This window comes from Heliangelus exortis, chromosome 19, assembly GCF_036169615.1.
Source record: "Heliangelus exortis chromosome 19, bHelExo1.hap1, whole genome shotgun sequence".
Taxonomy (NCBI): domain Eukaryota; kingdom Metazoa; phylum Chordata; class Aves; order Apodiformes; family Trochilidae; genus Heliangelus; species Heliangelus exortis.
The window spans coordinates 12848543-12866084 of NC_092440.1; the positions used below are offsets into that span (position 1 = coordinate 12848543).

At 56.7% G+C, this 17542-nt stretch overlaps 3 protein-coding genes and 1 long non-coding RNA gene across 8 annotated transcripts in view; 2 read left to right on the forward strand and 2 right to left on the reverse strand.

The window, feature by feature from the left end:
* Positions 1 to 17542, reverse strand: part of GIT2 (GIT ArfGAP 2) — a 130871-nt gene that overhangs the window by 41726 nt on the left and 71603 nt on the right. The window lies entirely within an intron of this gene.
* On the reverse strand, positions 780 to 7198 carry LOC139805167 (sodium-dependent serotonin transporter-like). Its single transcript, XM_071763263.1, has 13 exons — positions 7027 to 7198; positions 5349 to 5483; positions 5021 to 5240; positions 4688 to 4826; positions 4246 to 4380; positions 3552 to 3655; positions 3230 to 3357; positions 2964 to 3076; positions 2546 to 2677; positions 2334 to 2433; positions 2149 to 2249; positions 1370 to 1537; positions 780 to 905 (listed from the first exon to the last, which is right to left on the reverse strand). The coding sequence occupies exons 1-13, from the start codon at positions 7193 to 7195 to the stop codon at positions 825 to 827; spliced, it is 1725 nt and encodes a 574-aa protein (XP_071619364.1). The 5' UTR covers positions 7196 to 7198; the 3' UTR covers positions 780 to 824.
* Positions 1279 to 7468, forward strand: LOC139805168 (uncharacterized). Of its 2 annotated transcripts, none has more exons than XR_011729719.1 (7): positions 1279 to 1450; positions 2134 to 3050; positions 3283 to 4350; positions 4453 to 4619; positions 4718 to 4832; positions 7044 to 7138; positions 7331 to 7468. It is a non-coding gene; the product is annotated as an uncharacterized lncRNA (long non-coding RNA). The 2 variants fall into 2 exon arrangements; XR_011729718.1 differs by lacking the exon at positions 1279 to 1450 and having other exon boundaries at positions 2974 to 3050; positions 3138 to 3689; positions 3825 to 4350.
* Positions 11048 to 17542, forward strand: part of SGSM1 (small G protein signaling modulator 1) — a 31783-nt gene continuing 25288 nt past the window's right edge. For all 4 annotated transcript variants that reach the window (XM_071762807.1, XM_071762805.1, XM_071762806.1 and 1 more), the window contains exons 1-2: positions 11048 to 11182; positions 11277 to 11320. In XM_071762807.1, the coding sequence (XP_071618908.1) occupies positions 11164 to 11182; positions 11277 to 11320 (63 nt within the window). In that variant the 5' untranslated portion in view covers positions 11048 to 11163. The remainder of the gene's footprint in view (positions 11183 to 11276; positions 11321 to 17542) is intronic.

Consider the following 17542-nt stretch of genomic DNA (forward strand, 5'->3'; position numbering starts at 1 on the left):
GCCCCCTGTGTCCCCCCCCAGCCCCATGTGTCCCCCCCCAGCCCCATGTGCCCTCCCCAGCCCCCTGTGGCCCCCCCAGCCCCATGTGGCCCCCTCCCCAGCCCCATGTGCCCCCCCCAGCCCCATGTGTCCCCCCCAGCCCCATGTGTCCCTCCCCAGCCCCATGTGCCCCCCCCAGCCCCCTGTGTCCCCCCCCAGCCCCATTTGTCCCCCCAGCCCCCTGTGTCCCCCCCAGCCCCATGCCCACCCCCAGCTCTCGGCTGTGCTCCGCCGCTCTGCATCACCCCACTGAAGAGCAGGAGTCTCTGGGAGGGGACAGGAAGGGGGTCACCACACCAGACCCCCCTGAGACACCATCGGGAGCTGCTGCTCTGCCCCTGCCGTGGTGTCCGTGGGTGCTGGGCAGTGCTCGACAGCCAAATAACTGCTGAGAAGTGGGGAGGTGGCGTTGGAGGTGACATTATTGGGAGGTGGTGACAGAGGCAGGTGGCTGGGTCACACCAGTGCCAGGGCTGCTTCACCCTGACCTTAATACTTGCTTTTATAATGAGATATATTAAGTTTTTTTCCTCTTCAAAGGCCACCACTTCTGCAGCTGATCCTCCTGTGAGCCAAGGGGACACAGGATTCCTCTCCCAGCCTTTTGCTCTTCAGAACAGACCGAGGTATTTGTGTGTCAGGAGAGCAGCAGCCCCCCCAGCTCAGCCCAGCCCAGCCCAGCCAGCTCCAGCTCCTCTGTTCTCCTAACAACTGACACCAGCTTTATTTTCCAGGGCACAGCTAAAGACACTGCTGGCACCGAGCAGGTTTGCACAGCAAAAGGGCTACAGGATGGGGGCCATGGACACTGTGTCTGCCTGGGGGGCCCGTCTGGTTTTCTCCGGCTGAATGCAGAGGGCGAGGCGCTGGAGGAGGGAAGCAGGCAGAGAAAAAAAGGCACTGGGTTTCTTTCCTGCACCAAGGAACCCACGAGCAGGGCTGCTGGCCCTGAGATGCCAAACCCAGCCCCTGAGATGCCAAACCCAACCCTGAGATGCCAAGCCCAGCCCTGAGGTGTTGGAGCCACCCCTACCAGGATCAATCCTGCCGTGGGACAGACTGCAGCGGGCAGGAGGTGTCCCAAAAATGGGCTGAGGGGTGACAGCTGGGGCAAGTCCCCTCCCTTCAGGGCTGTGGTGTTGAAGCCCTGCTGCCTCCTGGCCCGGCAAAAATCACCTCTCCCAAAATGTGATTTAAGCAATTCTCCAGGTGGGATTTAGGTGCCACAGGTATGAAGACGCTGAGGAGGCATCAACCATCTGTCCAGCTCCTGTCCTGTCCTGAGCGGGGGTCCCAGCCTGCCCCCTAGACCACCCACCCTGCTCCTCACCTGCTTGAGAGACCCTGGTGTCCAGACGAGCCTGTACACCATATAGAAGGGGATGCAGATGAAGGAGGATGCTCCGATGAGGTACCCCACAGAGATGCTCCACTCGGGGTACTGGTAGTCGAAGAGTGCCAGGGGTGGCTGGTCCAGGAGGGAGCTGATGACTATGAACTGCAAGGAGGGGAGCAGAGCTGGTCAGGGAAGGGTGCTGAGGGCCCAGCCTGTGGTGGGACGCCCCATCATGTGCAGCACAGAGCTGTGGCAGGGCTGTAAAACCCCATGCAGCCAGAAAAGCTCCTTCAGGAGGGCCGGGCATCTCCCTCCTAACTGGGAAGGGCCAGCATGGGTGCCACAGTGACATTTCCCAGCCAGCCACCCCTCACTGGGTGTGGGCTGGGAGGTCTATGTCTAACAAACCCCGTGGGGAAGGCAGCCTGCAAAGGCTGCACGTCCCCGTGCTGAAATGGATCATTTGCAGGCTGCTTTGATTATAATATTTCTGTTAATAACCTGGGCAAAGCGCTTAGAGCCGTAATTAATCCTCACAAGGGCTCTCCCGCAGATCTGGAGAGCTCAGACCCCGCTGCCTCCCGCAGCCTTTGAAGTGCATTTCAAAGGGGACAGATCCAGCCCAGCTCTGGACCCTGGTCCACAGTCCTGGCAGCTTGGTCACACGGTGGCACTGAGAGGGGAGCACCCGGGAGCACGGGTGCCTGTGGAGCTGCTCCCCTGGGGGGTGTCCTGGCACAACCTGCTCTTTACTTCAGGGTGTAGGTACTCACAGCTAGCAAGGCAGGGCTGATGGCAGCCCAGCACACCTTCCAGAAGAGCCCCGGGGTGAAGCCCAGCATGGCTTTCACATCGTGGGAGAAGCGCTGAATCCCTGTGGAGGGGAGAGCTGTCACGGCCACGGGGAGCCCCAGAGGACACGGGTACCAAGGGGGTGTTCTCTGCATCTGTTTCTTACCATAAAACCAGGAGACGGCGATTGTCTCCAGCAGCACCACGGCCAGGATGGAGCAGCCAGCACCAAACTCCTCCAGCAGCTTCACCACGTAGGCTCCCCCCTGGAACAGCCCGAGGGAGGGTGGCTGCAGCCCCCGTGGGGTGCCCAGCAGGTCTGGCACAGCAGGCTGGCTGGGGAAAGGAGGAGGTGTGGGGTGGGGATGTGGAACTCACATAGGTGAGGGTGCTGAGGGAGCCCAGAAAACAAACTGAGATGAGGCCGAGGACAAAGAGCTCCCGGTGCCCGGCCAGGACCTGGGGGTACTCGTCCATCACAGCTGTGATCACGGCCTCCAAACCCCCAAACTGCAAAGGAAGCAGGGATGAGGTGTGGAGAAATGAGAGGGGGGCACAGTCCTCCAAAAAACCCTGCTCCCCCCGTGGCTCTCTCAGCCCCTGAGCAGAGTGGGGACATCACATCCTGTCCCCTCCCTCTGTCCCCACGCTTGGGGGGCTCAGGACAGCAGCTCTGCCTCCCCGTGCCATGGCTCCCCTTGTCCCCCCATTACTCCCTGTGGGACACAGCCATCTCCAGTCCCCCACTGGGGACACAGCCCCTGGCCATGCTGTCCCCCTGGGACCCGTTCCCTACCGTGCTGTCCAGCCCCAGCGTGATCATCATCAGGAAGAATATGATGGCAAAGAAGGTGGATCCCACCATGTTGGCAATCGCTTCGGGGTAGGTGATAAAAAGGAGGCTGGGCCCTAGGAGGGGACACGGGGTTTTGTTCCCTGGTGGCTCTGGCACAGCCCTGGGTGCTGGCAGAGGTGGGAACACAGGTGGAGAAGATGCCCCAAAGGCAGAGCAGCCGAGCACGGTGGGGCCAGGACGGGGCAGTTGGACTGGGGGAGGCAAACCTTTATCTCTGGCCACATCCTCCACCTCCACGCCCCTCATCTCGGCCATGTAGCCCAGCACGGTGAAGATGACAAAGCCCGAGAGGAAGCTGGTGAGGCAGTTCACTGTGCTGGTGAGGAGAGCATCCCTGGGAGGCAGACAGCAGAGAGATGAGTCCTGCAGCAGGACCTCCGTCCTTCCCCTGATGCCTGCACCCCCGACGGCTCCCTCTTCCAGCCAAAGCCATCAGAAAAATGGGGAAAAGCTTCCCAGCCCGTGGCTGGGGGTGCAGGAGGTGCGGGGCTGTGGCCCCGGGGCAGCCCCCGTGGATGCAGAGCTCACCGGTAGCAGTTGTTGTGGAAATGGTTGTAACTGGCCAGAGCAAGGAGGACACCGAACCCAGGGCCCAGGGAGAAGAAAATCTGTGCAGCAGCATCGACCCAAACCTGGCAGGAGAAGGGAGAGGCGGTCTGGAGAATGGTCAGGAGGTCCCCTGGGATTGGGGTGGGGCTGATGGCCACCCCATGGCGTGTCCACCCCAAGCTGTGCCCACCCCACGTCCCAGGGATGGGTTCTTGCTGCCAGACCTCTCCTGGTCCTGCCCCTTCTCCCCAGGAGACGTCCCGGGAGCTGCCACGGGTTGGAGAGGGCTCGGTACCACCCTGAGGTCCCGCAGCAGCAGAATTTGGCAACAGAATTTGTGCTCCCCCCCCGTGCCCGGAGGGGACAGAAAGTCAAGGGGAGTCCTGAGCCCCCCGTGCCCGCTCCTGCCGGGCAGGGTCAGCGTTCCCAGCTCGGACCCGGTTACCTGGGATGAGAATTCCCAAGTGCTGCCCGGTGATTGCCCCGCACCCATTGTCAGGGCAGAGCAGGAACAAAACCCGGCGGCAATGAGATGGGTGACTCAGTTCTACATTTACACTTCAAGAGCCTGCCCGGGGCCTCTCGTTTCTGTAGGAACAAGGTCTGGCAGGGATGGAGGGGGGTGTCCGGGTGCTGCCATCCCCAGGGGCAGCGTGTCCCACCCCAGACTCACCGCGGTGCTCAGGAGCTTGCCCCAGTCTGGGCGCAGGTAGAAGATGACCCCTCTCCAAGCACCGGGCAGGGTGGCCCCTCGGACCAGCAGGACAAGGAGGACCAGGTAGGGCAGCGTGGCTGTCACCCAAACCACCTGGAGAGAGGTGGTGTCACCGGGTGGTACCAGCAGAGCTGCTCCACCAAGAACCCAAACCACCCCACACAGCCCAAAGGTGCTCGGGGTGACCCAGGGGGAGGGGTGTGAGGAGGAAGAGGAGGAAGAGGAGGAGGAGGCAATCTCCTGTGTTTAAGCAGCCAGGTGGGCTGCAAGACCCCCCAGGACTTGGTCCTTCCTGCCTGGCCCCAGCCATGGAGCAGATCCTCTGTGTCGAGGTGTGAGCCCTGCTGTGCCCATCACACCTGTGTCTGGGCAGGGCTGACATCAGAGCCCTCTTTCTTACCTTCCCAGAGGTTTTCACCCCTTTCCACAGGCTGAAGTAGACGATGGTGAAGATGAGGAAGAGGCAGAGGAGCAGCTGCCAGCGAATCCCCCCCACATCATACAGACCCCTGGACTTTTGGATCTCCAGGACCTTCCTCCTGTGGGTAGGGACCCGGGGAGGGCATCTCAGGCTGGCACTGTGGCCGTGCTCAGCCTCTCCCCTGGAACACTGGCCATGGTGGCCACGGGCTCCCCACGGGCTGTATCATACCTGCTCCCAGGCACCCCAACCCCAAGTGTCTGCAGGGGACGTGCCCCAGCTCAAACACATCACCCATGTGCATGCACTTACGTGTAAAACTCCTCGGCGGGGGACCTGGAGGAGTTGGTCCAGGTGACGTTGTTCCCCCCAAAGTAGTTGGTGCAGTTGGGTGTGTTCCAGGGGTTGTCACAGCTGGCCCAGGGCAATGTGCCCGAGAAGGAGGAGTAGAAATAATAGAGAGCCCAGGCAATGATGGTGTTGTAGTAAAAGGAGACGTAGAGACCAATGATGCAAATGGCAAAACCGATGCCTGCGGGGAGAGGGGGTCAGAGTCAGGAGCCTGTGCTGGCCCAGCCCTCTCCCCGTCCCCAAAATGTGGCTGTGGGGACCTGCAGAGCCCTGGTCCCCGACTCTTTACCTTTAAAGATGGGGCAGATGTGCTGCCAGATGGGGATGGCACCCGTCCTGTGGAACTGCCCCAGGGCCAGCTCCATGTAGAAGAGGGGCACTCCTCCAAAAACAGCCATCAGTGTGTAGGGGATGAGAAAGGCTCCTAAGGGGTGAGGAGCAGAGTGGAGGTGACCACCACAGCCAGCACAGCTGGAAGACTGTCACCAGCACCCCTGTCAGCACGGGGGAGCAGGGATGTGTCACGGGGGAGCAGGGATGAGGATGTTGGATGTGTGTTTGTCAGATGCTTTGTAAATTATCTGTTCATGGATGTGAGGCCCCTGCTCGGTGCCCAGCTCCTCAGGCTGCTGTGTCCCAGCCTTCATCAGGGAGGAATCATTGGACAGGATGGTGCAAAGAGCAACAAAACCCATTTTGGGGCACAGAGGCACCAAGCACCTCTCAGGTCTAGAAGAGTTTTGCAGAAAATCCCAGCGAATATGTGCAGTCCCCCCCCAGAGACAAATAATTAACGCTGTAATCTGCATTATTCATAACAATGTCAGCTGCACCAGGGCTACGTTTCTACCCCATGGATGGTCTGGAAGTGAAGCTGCTCCTCGGAACAGCCCTGGTGGGATTACTTAATTTAACCCCCACGGCTCCTCTCTCCAAGAGCTCCCCACCTGCTCCACCCTCAGCCCCTCAAGGGTTTCTGTCCCAGGAACACCCAGGTGATGGGTGAGGCCACCAGCAGCTCCCTGCTCTGCCAGGACCATGGGTTTCCCTTCCCAGAGCTGCTGCTGGAGCAGTGGTGGGGTGAGGAACCCCAGCAATGAAGAGGCTGAAGTTGGCTCCCATGGGAGGAAATCACGAGTAGCTGAGCTCCAGTGTGGGCACCTGGGACCCACATTTTAGCCTTGAGTATGGTACTAATTACCTCCCTCTCATTTTCCCAAGCAGTTGAGGATGTGAGCCCCGTGACGTTATCCCGGTGCCGACTTTGGCAATTAAATCCACTCTGCTTTTGCAAACAGCACAAAATTTTCATTCCCCGTTTTTAATTTCCATGCAAGTGGTTTTTTTAATTTTTTCCCCCACCCTGATCTATTTAAAGCAATTTATTTAGATGTCATTTACTCAAGGTTTTCTTTCCTTCACGGAGCTTTTGTATCTTAACTTCCTGTTGATCCCCCTGAGCTCCTGGGGCTGGGGACCTGGGGCTGCTCCATGGGTTGGGGTCTGCAGAGGGCAGCTGGGACTCTTGTGAGGGTTATTTTAAACCATGACCCCTCGGAAAGGGTTGATTTCACAAAGCCACAAGATCTGAAAAGGTTCGAACCTCCCACCCCAAATTTGCAGGTTCTTAATCCTTTGATGCCCTTTGGACCACGCCAGATTTCTCTCTCTGATCCCAGAGCTGCTCATGCACCTCTAAGTATGCTGGGGAAGGAGGGGATGACACTGAGGAGGAGGGAATGGAGAAGGGTTTTGGATGAAGAAAGACACAAAACAGAAAAGAGACAGATGTCAGGAGAAGTTGGGTCAGGGGCTTCAACTGCCCTGACTGAGGAGAGCAGCTAAAGACAAAGGAGGAAAAGAAACAGGGAGTTTTTTCAGCATCAGGAAGATAAAAAACAGATTTTTTTTTTTTTTTTTTTTTTTTTCAGTCCAAGAGACTGAAATAATCCCAGTGATGTCCTTACCCCCTCCGTTTTGGTAGCAGATGTATGGGAACCTCCAGACGTTGCCCAAGTCGACAGCAAATCCGACGACGGAGAGGAGGAAATCCATTTTTTTGCTCCATTTGTCCCTGGGGTGAGTTTGGGGCCCTGGGGAGCCTGGGCTGGGGGCCAGGCAGGGCTGCTCTGCCATCCTGCCACCCCGGCAAATCCTGCAGGATTCAGGCTGAGGAACTTGGGGCCGGGAAGGATTTTGCTGTTGCTGATGACAGATCCGAGGAGGGGAGGGTCAGGCTGAGCTTCCCCACCTCCCGCTGGAAACCCACAGCACCGGAGCAGCCGGCAGAGAAACCCATCCTCGGATCAAAGGCAGGAGGGGGGAGAAGCTTTCTGAGCAGGAAACCCTCAGCCCCCAGCTTTGGAAACAGCCTCAGCTCCTGGGACTGAGACAGAGCTCATCCCCCGGGTTTGGGACCAACCTCGTCCCCCGGGTTTGGGGCCAACCTCACTGCCCGGTTGCTTCCCCCTCTGCTCCTGGGGACTGCATTTTGGGGTTGAGGTGGGGCTGGTGAAGCAAATCCACATTTGCACTCAGAGGTGATGCTCCTGCCTCCTGGCAAACAGTCATTTCTTTCTCCTTGGTGTATTTTGCAGCAACTGCCCTGGGATTGATGGCACCGGACCCACCAAAGGACTCACCTGCTTCTTCTTGCAAGGGAAATTCAGTGGAGCAACTGGGACCTGGAAATGTCCCCTGGCCACCCAACTGTGCTTGCTGTGAGCCCACCAGACCCCCGTGGGCTGGGGGCAACTCTGGGTGCTGCTGGAGTTGGGTTCACTTGCCCACTTTGAGCCATCCCATCTGTGCTCCTGGACTTGCAGGGTCTTTCTGATGCCCAGGGATGCAAGTTGTGGCAAATAAACCCCTTTTCATTTCACTTTAAAAAGTGAAATGACTTTTGCAGCTCAGATGCAGCCCGGGAGGGGATGGCAGCACCCTGCAAGCCATTGCTCCCTTCAGTCTGACAGTTCAACAGCCAACTTTATTGCCCAGGAGCCGTGCCTGTGGAGCCTTACAGCCCGGGCAGGTCCCTGCAGCTCCTCCCCAGCTGTGACACAGGTGCTGGTGTCAACAGAGCCCTTGGCTGGGGCCACCAACTGCTCCCAGGGCCCCGGGGTGCTCCAGCACCGGCTTTTCCAGCCACCCTCATCTGTAATTAAAAGAAACTACAGAAAAGATCAAACCAGGAGCTGTGGTTTGGTTGGCAGTTGCTGTGACAACGTGACGCAGCCACCCGGTGTCTGCCCGGCACGGGAAACCTCTGGACATTGTTAAATCCTTCAGGCACCTTAGAAAGGTCCAGTTAACAACACAGGTGATTTCTAAAAATTTTTTTTTTTTTTAAATTTTTTTTTTGGGGTGCACCTGGTGCTGGCTGTGACACCGGAGCAGCCTGGAGGGTGTCAGGGGGATCCCCCAGGCAGGGTGGGAGCAAGCAGGGGTCTGGGGGTTCTGTCGTGGCCCCCCCTCCATCAGCCCACCTGCACGTGGCTCTGCCGGGGTGGTTCTGCCCTGATCTGAGGCTTGGCAGGCAGGTAAGGGACAATTAATCTCCCGTGGCTTTAGGTGGGATTTGTGCCACTCCTGGGGCTCAGCAGAGTGGTGAATCCAGGCACAAAGTCCCCGGTGTGGGTGGAGATGAAAGGCAAGGCTGTGCCCAGCTGCCTTATCCTTGCGTGGGGATGGGGGGGGAGAAATCCCCTCTGCTGGTGTGATCCCTCTGAGGAGCCTGCTGGGGGGGGAAGGCTTAATCCCCCCGACCAAGGACCATCTTAAGAGCTTCAGCAGCAGAGCAGAGGCAGCTGATGCCATAGCAACTGTAAAAAGATACCAGTTCCTTCCTCGGTGGCTGCCCCTCTGCTGGGTGACACCCAGGGACTGAGTGCAGAGGGGGGGACCCTCCTGTGTCCCCATCCTGCTCCCTGCTGGGGAAGCCTCAGCAGGATGTGCTCCAAGGTGGTCTGTGGGGAGCAGACCTTGGGAGCTGTTCCTAACCAGCAGGATTGTTTGCTGAGCAGGTTGCTTTTATCCTACCTGCTCATCCATGCAGTGAAATGCAGAGGAGTGAGTTGCTGTCTTAAAGCAACTTTCCTGTCTGAGCCGCGAGGCAGCAGCGGAAAGTTTAATTTAATTAGTGTGATACTCACAGATGTAGCTTAATCACATTAAGTATAGAGCGACGTGCTCTCATTTCAGCTCTCCCAACTTCAGAAAATGGGCTGATTGTCTCCCACCCACCTGTGACCCAAGGAGAAGCAGAATTTTCCAAGGAAAAGGAACCAGCAAGGTGTATGTGGAGCTGATCCCTGGGTTTGTTTCCCCTAATTTCTCCTCAAAGAAAGGTAATAAATTAGTAACACCTCCCACCCCCTGCACAGCACCGCAGCTTGTGGGGAGAAAGAAGCCAGGGAAATCACAGAAGTGGCAGCACCACCAGGTCCCTGAACCCCCCAGGGATGGCCAGGTGGGTGCTGCCCACCCCAAATCAGCTCACCCGGGGCAGGGCAGGGAGATTGACAGCACTGGAGATTGCACAAACCCAGCACTGGAGATTGCACAAACCCAGCACGCTTCGTTAGCAGGAATCAAAATCATCTTCTTGCTGCCCTGGGCTTCCCTGGGCTGTGCACTTGAGTCCAGTCACTGGGTGCTCATCACTCCCTGGCAGAGCCCGGGGGCTCCCTCAGCATCCTGCATCCAGCACCTGCTCATCCAGAGCACAGACACGATGACAGAATGATTCTGGGTGCTGTAAAAACTACTTGGGCTCATCTTAAAACAAGGGGTGTTGGTTGGCTTGTTGGAAGAAGTCCTAGAAGCTGTTTTGGCTCAGCTTGGACAGACTCGTTTTCCTGACTGAGGTGTTAAACTGAGCAATTCCTGGTGTCCAGGGGCAGGTCAGTGACTCCAGCATGATTTTCCCAACAGCAAAATGAGCAGCAGGCAGGAGGAACTCGCGTGCCTGTCCGTGGCCACGTTCCAAACCCGAGGGACATGGCACAGCCCAGCGATGAACTACAGAGAGGTCCAAATTCTGATGAATCCCGAGTCCAGAGCTCCCTCCTGTCCCAGCAGCAGAGCAGTGCCCAGCCTGGGGGGCAGAGAGGAGCCATGGGGTGGCTCCTGCCAATTTCAAGGCCCCCAGCAAGAGGACACAGCCTGGTCTAGGTGTGTATGAGGAGATTTCCGTGCAGGATCCAGTGCAGGATCCAGTCCCTTCCTCAGCCCTGGCAGCAAGGACCGTGTGTCACAGCAAGGACCGTGTGTCACAGCAAGGACCCTGTGTCACAGCAAGGACCCTGTGTCACAGCAAGGACCGTGTGTCACAGCAAGGACCCTGTGTCACAGCAAGGACCCTGTGTCACAGCAAGGGCCATGTCCTGATGCTGGGACCCGTGTCCGGGTGCTGCTGGCCTCGTGCTAATGCAGTTTGCAGTTATTGGAAACTGGGCTGGGAAGGAGCCGGCCTCCTGTTTCTATGGAAATGTCCTGGAACAGCAAACGGTGGGAAGAGAAAAACAGAAGATGGGTGAGGGGGGAGCTGCCAGGCAGGGATTTGTCTGAGGGGTTGGGATTTTGGGAGGAGGCAGCTCGGGGCTCCCGGCAGTGCCTTCTCTGCTCACTGTCCCAGAGGGGAGGGGGATGGCACAAGGCTGCCAGGACACTGTCCCTTCGCACCTCCCTGTACCTCCCGCAGCTCCCAAACCATGGGGGACCTCCCGGCCCCCGCGACCCCGATGAGGGGACACCCCGGGGGCTCGCCCGGTCCCCGTGTCACCCCGTCCCGCGCACCTCGGGGCGCATCAGCTCCCCCTCGGGGGACTCGGGGGTCCCAACTGGGAGGTGGCCCCCATCTCATAGCCGCAGGGCTGGGGTCCCGGTTCAGCCCCTCCCCGAGGGTGGGCGGGTGGGCGGTCGGGGTCTCCCGGGCCCGCCCGTGTCCGCGGTTCCGGTGACTCGCGGATTGGCGGTGGCAGCGGCGGCTCCACCCCGGCGGGCGCGGCCGATCGGACCCGGTCCGGCCCCCCAGAACCGAGCGGAACGGAGCGGCCCGGGCCCCCCCGGCAGAACCCGGCGTTGCGGAGCGGAGGAGCGCGGCCATGGCGGCGGCCCCGGCGGGTAGGGCGGGCAGGGCAGGGCGGGCCGGGGGCTGCGGGGACGGACCGGACCGATCCGGGCCGCACTAACGGGGTTCTTCCCCTTCTCCTCACAGAGGCGGAGACCCGGCAGCGGCTGCTGCGAACCGTCAAGAAGGAGGTGGGTGCGGGACCCCGCGGGGCAGCCCCGTGTCCCCCGCTCTCCCGTCCCGTCCGCGGTGGGAGCGGCCCCGGCCTCTCCTGCCCGCAGCATCCCCGCTGCCTCCTCCCGCTGCTGCTGCAGCCGGTTTAACACTTTCCTCCCCAAAACAACCTTCCCTCCCCTCTCCCTTCCCAACCCCGGGCCGGAGAGTGGCTGCCGGTCTCCCGAGGAGCATCCCTGCAGCTCCGGGGGTTTCATCCCCCTCTTCCCCGTCCTCTCTCTGCTGAAAATCGCCTTTTGCTGGTGGCGGAGCCGCGTTCACAAGTTGTGACTTTCCGGAGGGGAGGGAAATAAAAAGGGGAGACTACGACGCTGCTCCTCACCTGGGGATAGGGGGTGAACCCCCCCGCACCCCGTTTCGGCCCCTCCACAGGGTGTGGGGGAGGTGGAGGGGGGAGCGGGACCCCGGCACCCACCGGGAAGATGGGGGATGTGCACGTGTTCGTGTGTCCAGAGCAAGGAGATATCCCCATCTTGCATCCCCATCTTGCATCCCTTTTGCCCTGTTCTCCCTCCTGGAGCATCTCTAACTCCCCGTTACTTTACACGGGGGTTTGGGCTCCTCCTGCCTGTGCAGAGTTTTTATAACGTGCGCAGTGTCACCACGGCAGATCCAGGCAGGGAGCTGGAGGTCTGGCAGCTCTGCCACGTCGTTGGTGTGTCGCTGATGTGGGGGGTGGGCTGCGTGGCCGGCAGAGCCCCCCCATCCCTCTGCCTGCCCTGTCCGAAGTGGCTGAATGTCATGGGAGCCAGGAGCTGCTGTCATCTCCTGCCTCCGGTCTGTCCCCCACGGGTCACCTCCCCCGGGATTTTGGAGGGTGTGATGTTTGGTTTCTGGCTTTATGAGCAGCTCTGTATCCATCTTACAGGCTCTGGAGAGTGGGATATCCCTGCAGGGGACACTCCAGGAGCAGGGGAAGAGGCCCCATGGGTGTAGGGTCTGGGGGGGGTGATGGTGTGGGGTGTTGGGCTGCTCATCCAGACCATTTTCCACCTTTAATCCTCTGCCGGGTGTGGTGGTAGGGAATACTACTTGTTGCCTTGGCAACAGCTATTAAACCGGGGAAAAGGGGCTGACATTTCTTTGGCGTTGCTAAAGGGTAGAGCTGACATCTCGTTGTTACCCTCAGTCTGTGAGCCCCTGCGTGGAGGGAGAGGAAAGAGCAGAGTGGGTGTGGAGTGGCAGGGCAGGCAGGGCTGTCCTGGGGCTGCTGCTGCTGGAACTGCTTTTCCAGAGGATGGGAGCTTCCTTCCGGAGCCTGCTGTGGCCTCTGCAGGCTGTCACTGCACATCAGCATCTCCCGTGCTGAGCTCCTCTTCCTCTGCTCTTCCTCCAGGGGCTCTGTGCTCGGAGAAAGTGCAGCGTGTGCCGTGAGGGTGGTGATGTGCCCTTTGGGGTGGTGATGTGCCCTTTGGGGGAAATCAACCTCTCCTGCCAGGGTTGGGTGAATGGAAGTATGGATGAAGAGTGCACTGAAGGGTGGGGAAAGCCCCTCTGCCCTGCTGAAATGCCCCCAGCACCCCAGGGGCTGCCTGGTACCTCCCCAGCAGCTCCTCAGCAGGGGCAGTGCTGATGCAGAGCAGAGTTTGGGGTTTTTTCCTGGTGGTCCCATCCCTCTGGTCTCTGCCTGGGGGTGGTGGTGTGGAATTGGAATGGGGGTCTTTGCCCACACCGGGGGCTTCCTCCAGGTTTCTGCCAGCTCAGTGCCTGCAGTGCCCTGGCCTGGTGAGGTGGGGGCACAGAAGGGGGGTTCCACTGCAGACCCCTGCTCTCTGCTCTCCCACCTGGGCTCTGATCACCTGGGAGCCCCTCGGTGATGCAGTTAATTATTTATTAACACCCCTGAAACTGGGAGCTGCTGGGATGCTCTTGCCTGGGGCTCCCTGCTGACCAGGCCTGTTCTGCTCCTCCTGTTGTTTTTTCCTCCTCTTTGGCTTCAGGATAAGTCAGGAGCTTGTGCAGACTCCACAGAGCAGTAGAGAGGGACAACTGCAGAATTTATATTTTTTCCCCCCCAGTTTCCTGGAATTTTTACCTCTCACAAACCTGCATATTCTCATTGCATCAGACTCTGCCTTGTTTTGCTTCAGCCAGGGCCCCTTGTGCTCTGCTGAGCCTGGGGAGAGCTGTGGCTGATGCTCAGGTAGCCAGGGCACATCTGTCATCCTGCTGCAATAACTGAAGGAATCAAATACTGTGGAGACCAAGGTCTGATTAGAGAAGGTGGATAAACAGTAAATTAAAATTGCCCAAAGCACCACGGTGAACAAATGGGCTTCAATATTTGGCTGTTGCCATGGTTAATGCATCTTTATTTTTAAGAAGTCCTTCTCTGCAGTAGATTTACAGGTTGCAATGAGTTGTGCCATCACCATCTTTTTATTCCTTTTTTTTTTTTTTTCCTCCCCCCCATATGGTCATAATGAATCAAACTAATCCTGAAAGCTGCAAAATTGACTGTTTGTCAGCAGACTGCAGGGGAAGGAGTGGAAGGATGACTTTCTGAGGAATCCTATTTCCTGTTAGGCAGGATAAGAAATAACCAAATCCTCTCTGATTTTTTTTTTTTAGAGCATTAATCAGATGGAACGAGGCTTCTTTAAAAAACCCCAAAGCCTGAAATATGCAGGTTTAAAAGGGTGTTGGATTCTCAACTAAAAATATTTGTGTGGCCCATGCTCCTCCTCCTCTTCTTTTGCAAATTTCATTTTTTAAGAGAGGAGAACCCCATGTTATGGTTTTGCTGCCTCCAGGTGATTGCACTGCACACAGGAATAGGTGGGGAAGCAGGTGCTGCCCATGCCTGGAAAGCTGGTTGTGTGAAAAGCTGATTGGAATATGAAAGTAAACAGCTGTCTTGCTTATTCTTCTGCCACAACTTAGTTTATGTTTAACTTGCTGCTCAGCAAGTGGCTTGAAGTCTTTTGCTGGTCAATATTGACAAGTGCTGCACCTGGACTGAGCCTTTTCCTGCCTCTCGTTGGGAGCTTTTTTGTAAGAGATTCCAAAAAAAGATTTTTTGCTGTTGGCTGCTCGCTCACTGATGTCCCACACTCCTCTGTCAGATAAATTGGTAATTTTTTTTAATAGCTTGGGTGGCTGTCACTCTGTAGCTGTTGACTAATCCCATCATCACATTTGGTAGGGACAACAGGCAGTCTCTATTCCTCCCACTCTCCAAACCAAGTGCCCCTGCTGTGCAGCCTTGTTGGCTCCTTGGTGGCTGAGGATCCAAGGGAGAGGTAAAAACAAGGTTTTTGCAGCTTGGGTTTGTTTTTCTGGAACGTGGCTGGGTGCCTCTAGTTCCAAAATATCAGATTGCTGGTGTCAAGGCCAGCTCTTTCATTCTGGATTGGTAGAAAATTGTAAATTAATTTGATGTTATTAGGATGTGAAAAATTAATGTTGATAGCTTTAAATGTTCTCAAGGCCAATTTGGAGAGGGAAAAAAAAAAAAAAAAAAAGGCCTTTGAGCAGCTGTCAAAAGTGTTCAGGCAAAATGAAGATGAGGATGATAAGCTGGGTGCTTGTAATGAAAGCTGCTGTTTGCAGAGGGACCCTCTGATGTCTCTCAAGCACCCAGGTCAGCTTTTTTTCAACTGTTCCTGTATCAAAAGCAAACAGATGGCTTTAATGCAGCATTTCTCGATTGCCTGCATCGATCTCTCCTGTAAGGAGTGTTACTGGGCACTGGGGACCATTTTCTCTCCTTTTGAAGATAAAAGCAGTGGTGTGCAGAAGAGCTCTCATACTCCAGAACCCCCCTGGTTTGATCTTTCATCCTCAGAGCAGGTTTTGTGCTGCTCTCCTCCTTCCTTCATCTCCCTTCCCGCAGGATGCTCTTTGCTCTCTGCTCAGCCTCTCCTCTCTGCTGCCAAAATGTCACCCTCTGCTCCTGCTGGCGTCCTGGCCGTTGCCATGGCAACTCCTGCTTTTCCCCAGATCCAGGACTTCAGAGCAGTTCGGGGCTGGGAAGTTGTCCCTGGTTTCAGTGCAAATAATGTCAGCTTTTGCCACCTTTGCTGACGGAACCCGAAGGGCTCCTCAGTGTCCTGTTCAGCAGAGGGTTTGTGGTGTGGTGGGTGCAGGACAGAGCAGGGTGAGGCTGGGGGATCAGGGATTGGGAACAAACAGAGAAATGACTGAAGTTTTCCCTGAAATGTTGCAGAGTCTTTATGGAGCATCCTACAGCTCCCAGCAGCAGCCGTGCCAACAGATGGCAGAGATTTGTGTTTGACAAGCACAACAGGAACAGAACCAGCTCTGACACGATCTGGAGTGATCCTTAAATTGGTCTTGTGTGGATGGATTTAGGGCCAAAACTTCCTGCCCTGGGAAGGGAGCCTGGTGCAAAATGCTGTCAGCAAATCCACGCGACTGGGATTGTTCCCATTCCCCCCGGGGTACAACGCTGCCTTAGAACCCTTCAGTCTAATGCCTTTTTTTTGTTGTTTCTTTTCCAGCAAACTGACTCAGTAATCAGAGTTTAAGTGCATTAACACCTCCCTCCTTACCCCCCAAGGTGACTCAGCCTGGTTCCCCACTGTGCTGCTGCCTGGCCCAAAAACCCCACGTGGAGCTCGTGGGTGGGAGCCCAGGTGCAGCAGAAGGTGCTGTGGTTTATTTGCCAAGCCATGATAAATAATTAAACCAGATTTTAGAACCAGAAAGGGCCCAGCTGGGAGGGCTGGGATCTGTGTTTCTGTGGCAGCTGCCAAGCAGCTTTAGGGGCATGTGAAGGGTCTGGTGCCCTTAGAGCTGTCCCCATGCTGTCACCCCTGTGCTCTCTGGTGGGCCACCAAAATACCTCTCCAGAATCCTTGAAGCCCCTGGCTATAGGTAGCACAGGTACCCTGAAGCTGGCAGTATTTTAATTAGTTGGAATTATTTAATGGTCACCTCCTGAGCCCTCAGGTGAGTGACAGAGTTTGGCTGCCACTCGTGATGGAGCTGGGGAAGTGTCTGGCAGCTGCTTTTGGAGCAGGGAGGGTTTTTGTTGCTGGAGAGATAGGAAACTCTGTCTGGTGGTGCTGAGCTTGATCCTGTGGGTTTTACAACCAAGTATGCTAAAAAAGAAAGGATGTTGTAGGTCTGCCAGCTGTAGCAACAAGATGGGCAAGAGGCAGGGGTTTGGTTTTCAAATGAGCAGGACTGGTTTGTCCTGGTCCCAGTGGGGGTTGGAGCTGCTGTAATTCTTGGCTTGTTCCACTGGTGTAAGTGGCAGCTGGGACAGGGGTTGGTTTCTGAAGCTTTTATGGGAAAACTGGATTTTGGGATGAACCCTGGAATTCTGTCACAGAGAGAGCTAAGCCTGCATCCCTCCCTGGGGGCTGCTGGGGAGGGAGGGGTTTGTCTCAGTTTGAATAGAAATGTTTTAGCTGTGATGGAGCTGGGTAGGTCAGCAAGGTGGAGAATGTGCAGCATCCCTGTCACCCCCTGTTCCCTGAGCAGGGGGCAACTTGTCCTCCAGCTGGAACCAGGAGGAATTGTTGTGGAATACTTCATGATATTCCCCTCGAGTTTACCTACAGCTAAATCATTAGTTGCTCTTTTAATTTCCTTTCCAAGAAAAGAAGAGCAAACATCTCATTTTCCACAGACTGCCTTTTGATAAAGAGTGGGCAGCTTCATTTGCTGAGCTTGTTCTGGCTGCAAAATGAGAATTAGCATGAAAATCCTGGGCTGCAGCAGAGCTGAGGCTGCTCAGGGCTCCTCTCTGCAGTGGGTTCTGCATCCCCACAGTGTCACAGGAGGGGACCTGGTGGCAGATGGCAGTGGCTGTGGTGTGGGTGACCCCAGATGGATGTGGAGACTCCTTTGGGACCTGCAGACCGTGGCATGGGAAGCCTGACAAGAGAGTTGGGTTTCTCTGAGCTGGATTTGTCCCAGAGATGCCAGCTGTGAATGTTGATGGGGAATTGCTCTGATTGCAAACTTTCTGGGTACAACACTTGTGTTCTGGGGCAGGGCTGGGGCTCCCTGTGGGGGCTGTCTGGTTATTGTCCAGCTGCCCCCCCTCTGCTCCCACCCCTCGTGCTGGGTGAGGGCCCTTCCTGCAATTCCCCATCCATCTCTTGAGATATTTTTTTATTTATATTGTCAATACAGCATGCATTTTATTTTTTTTTCCTTTTCATGTGTAATTTTCCACTGAACTGCACCTCCTGGAAGGCTTTTTC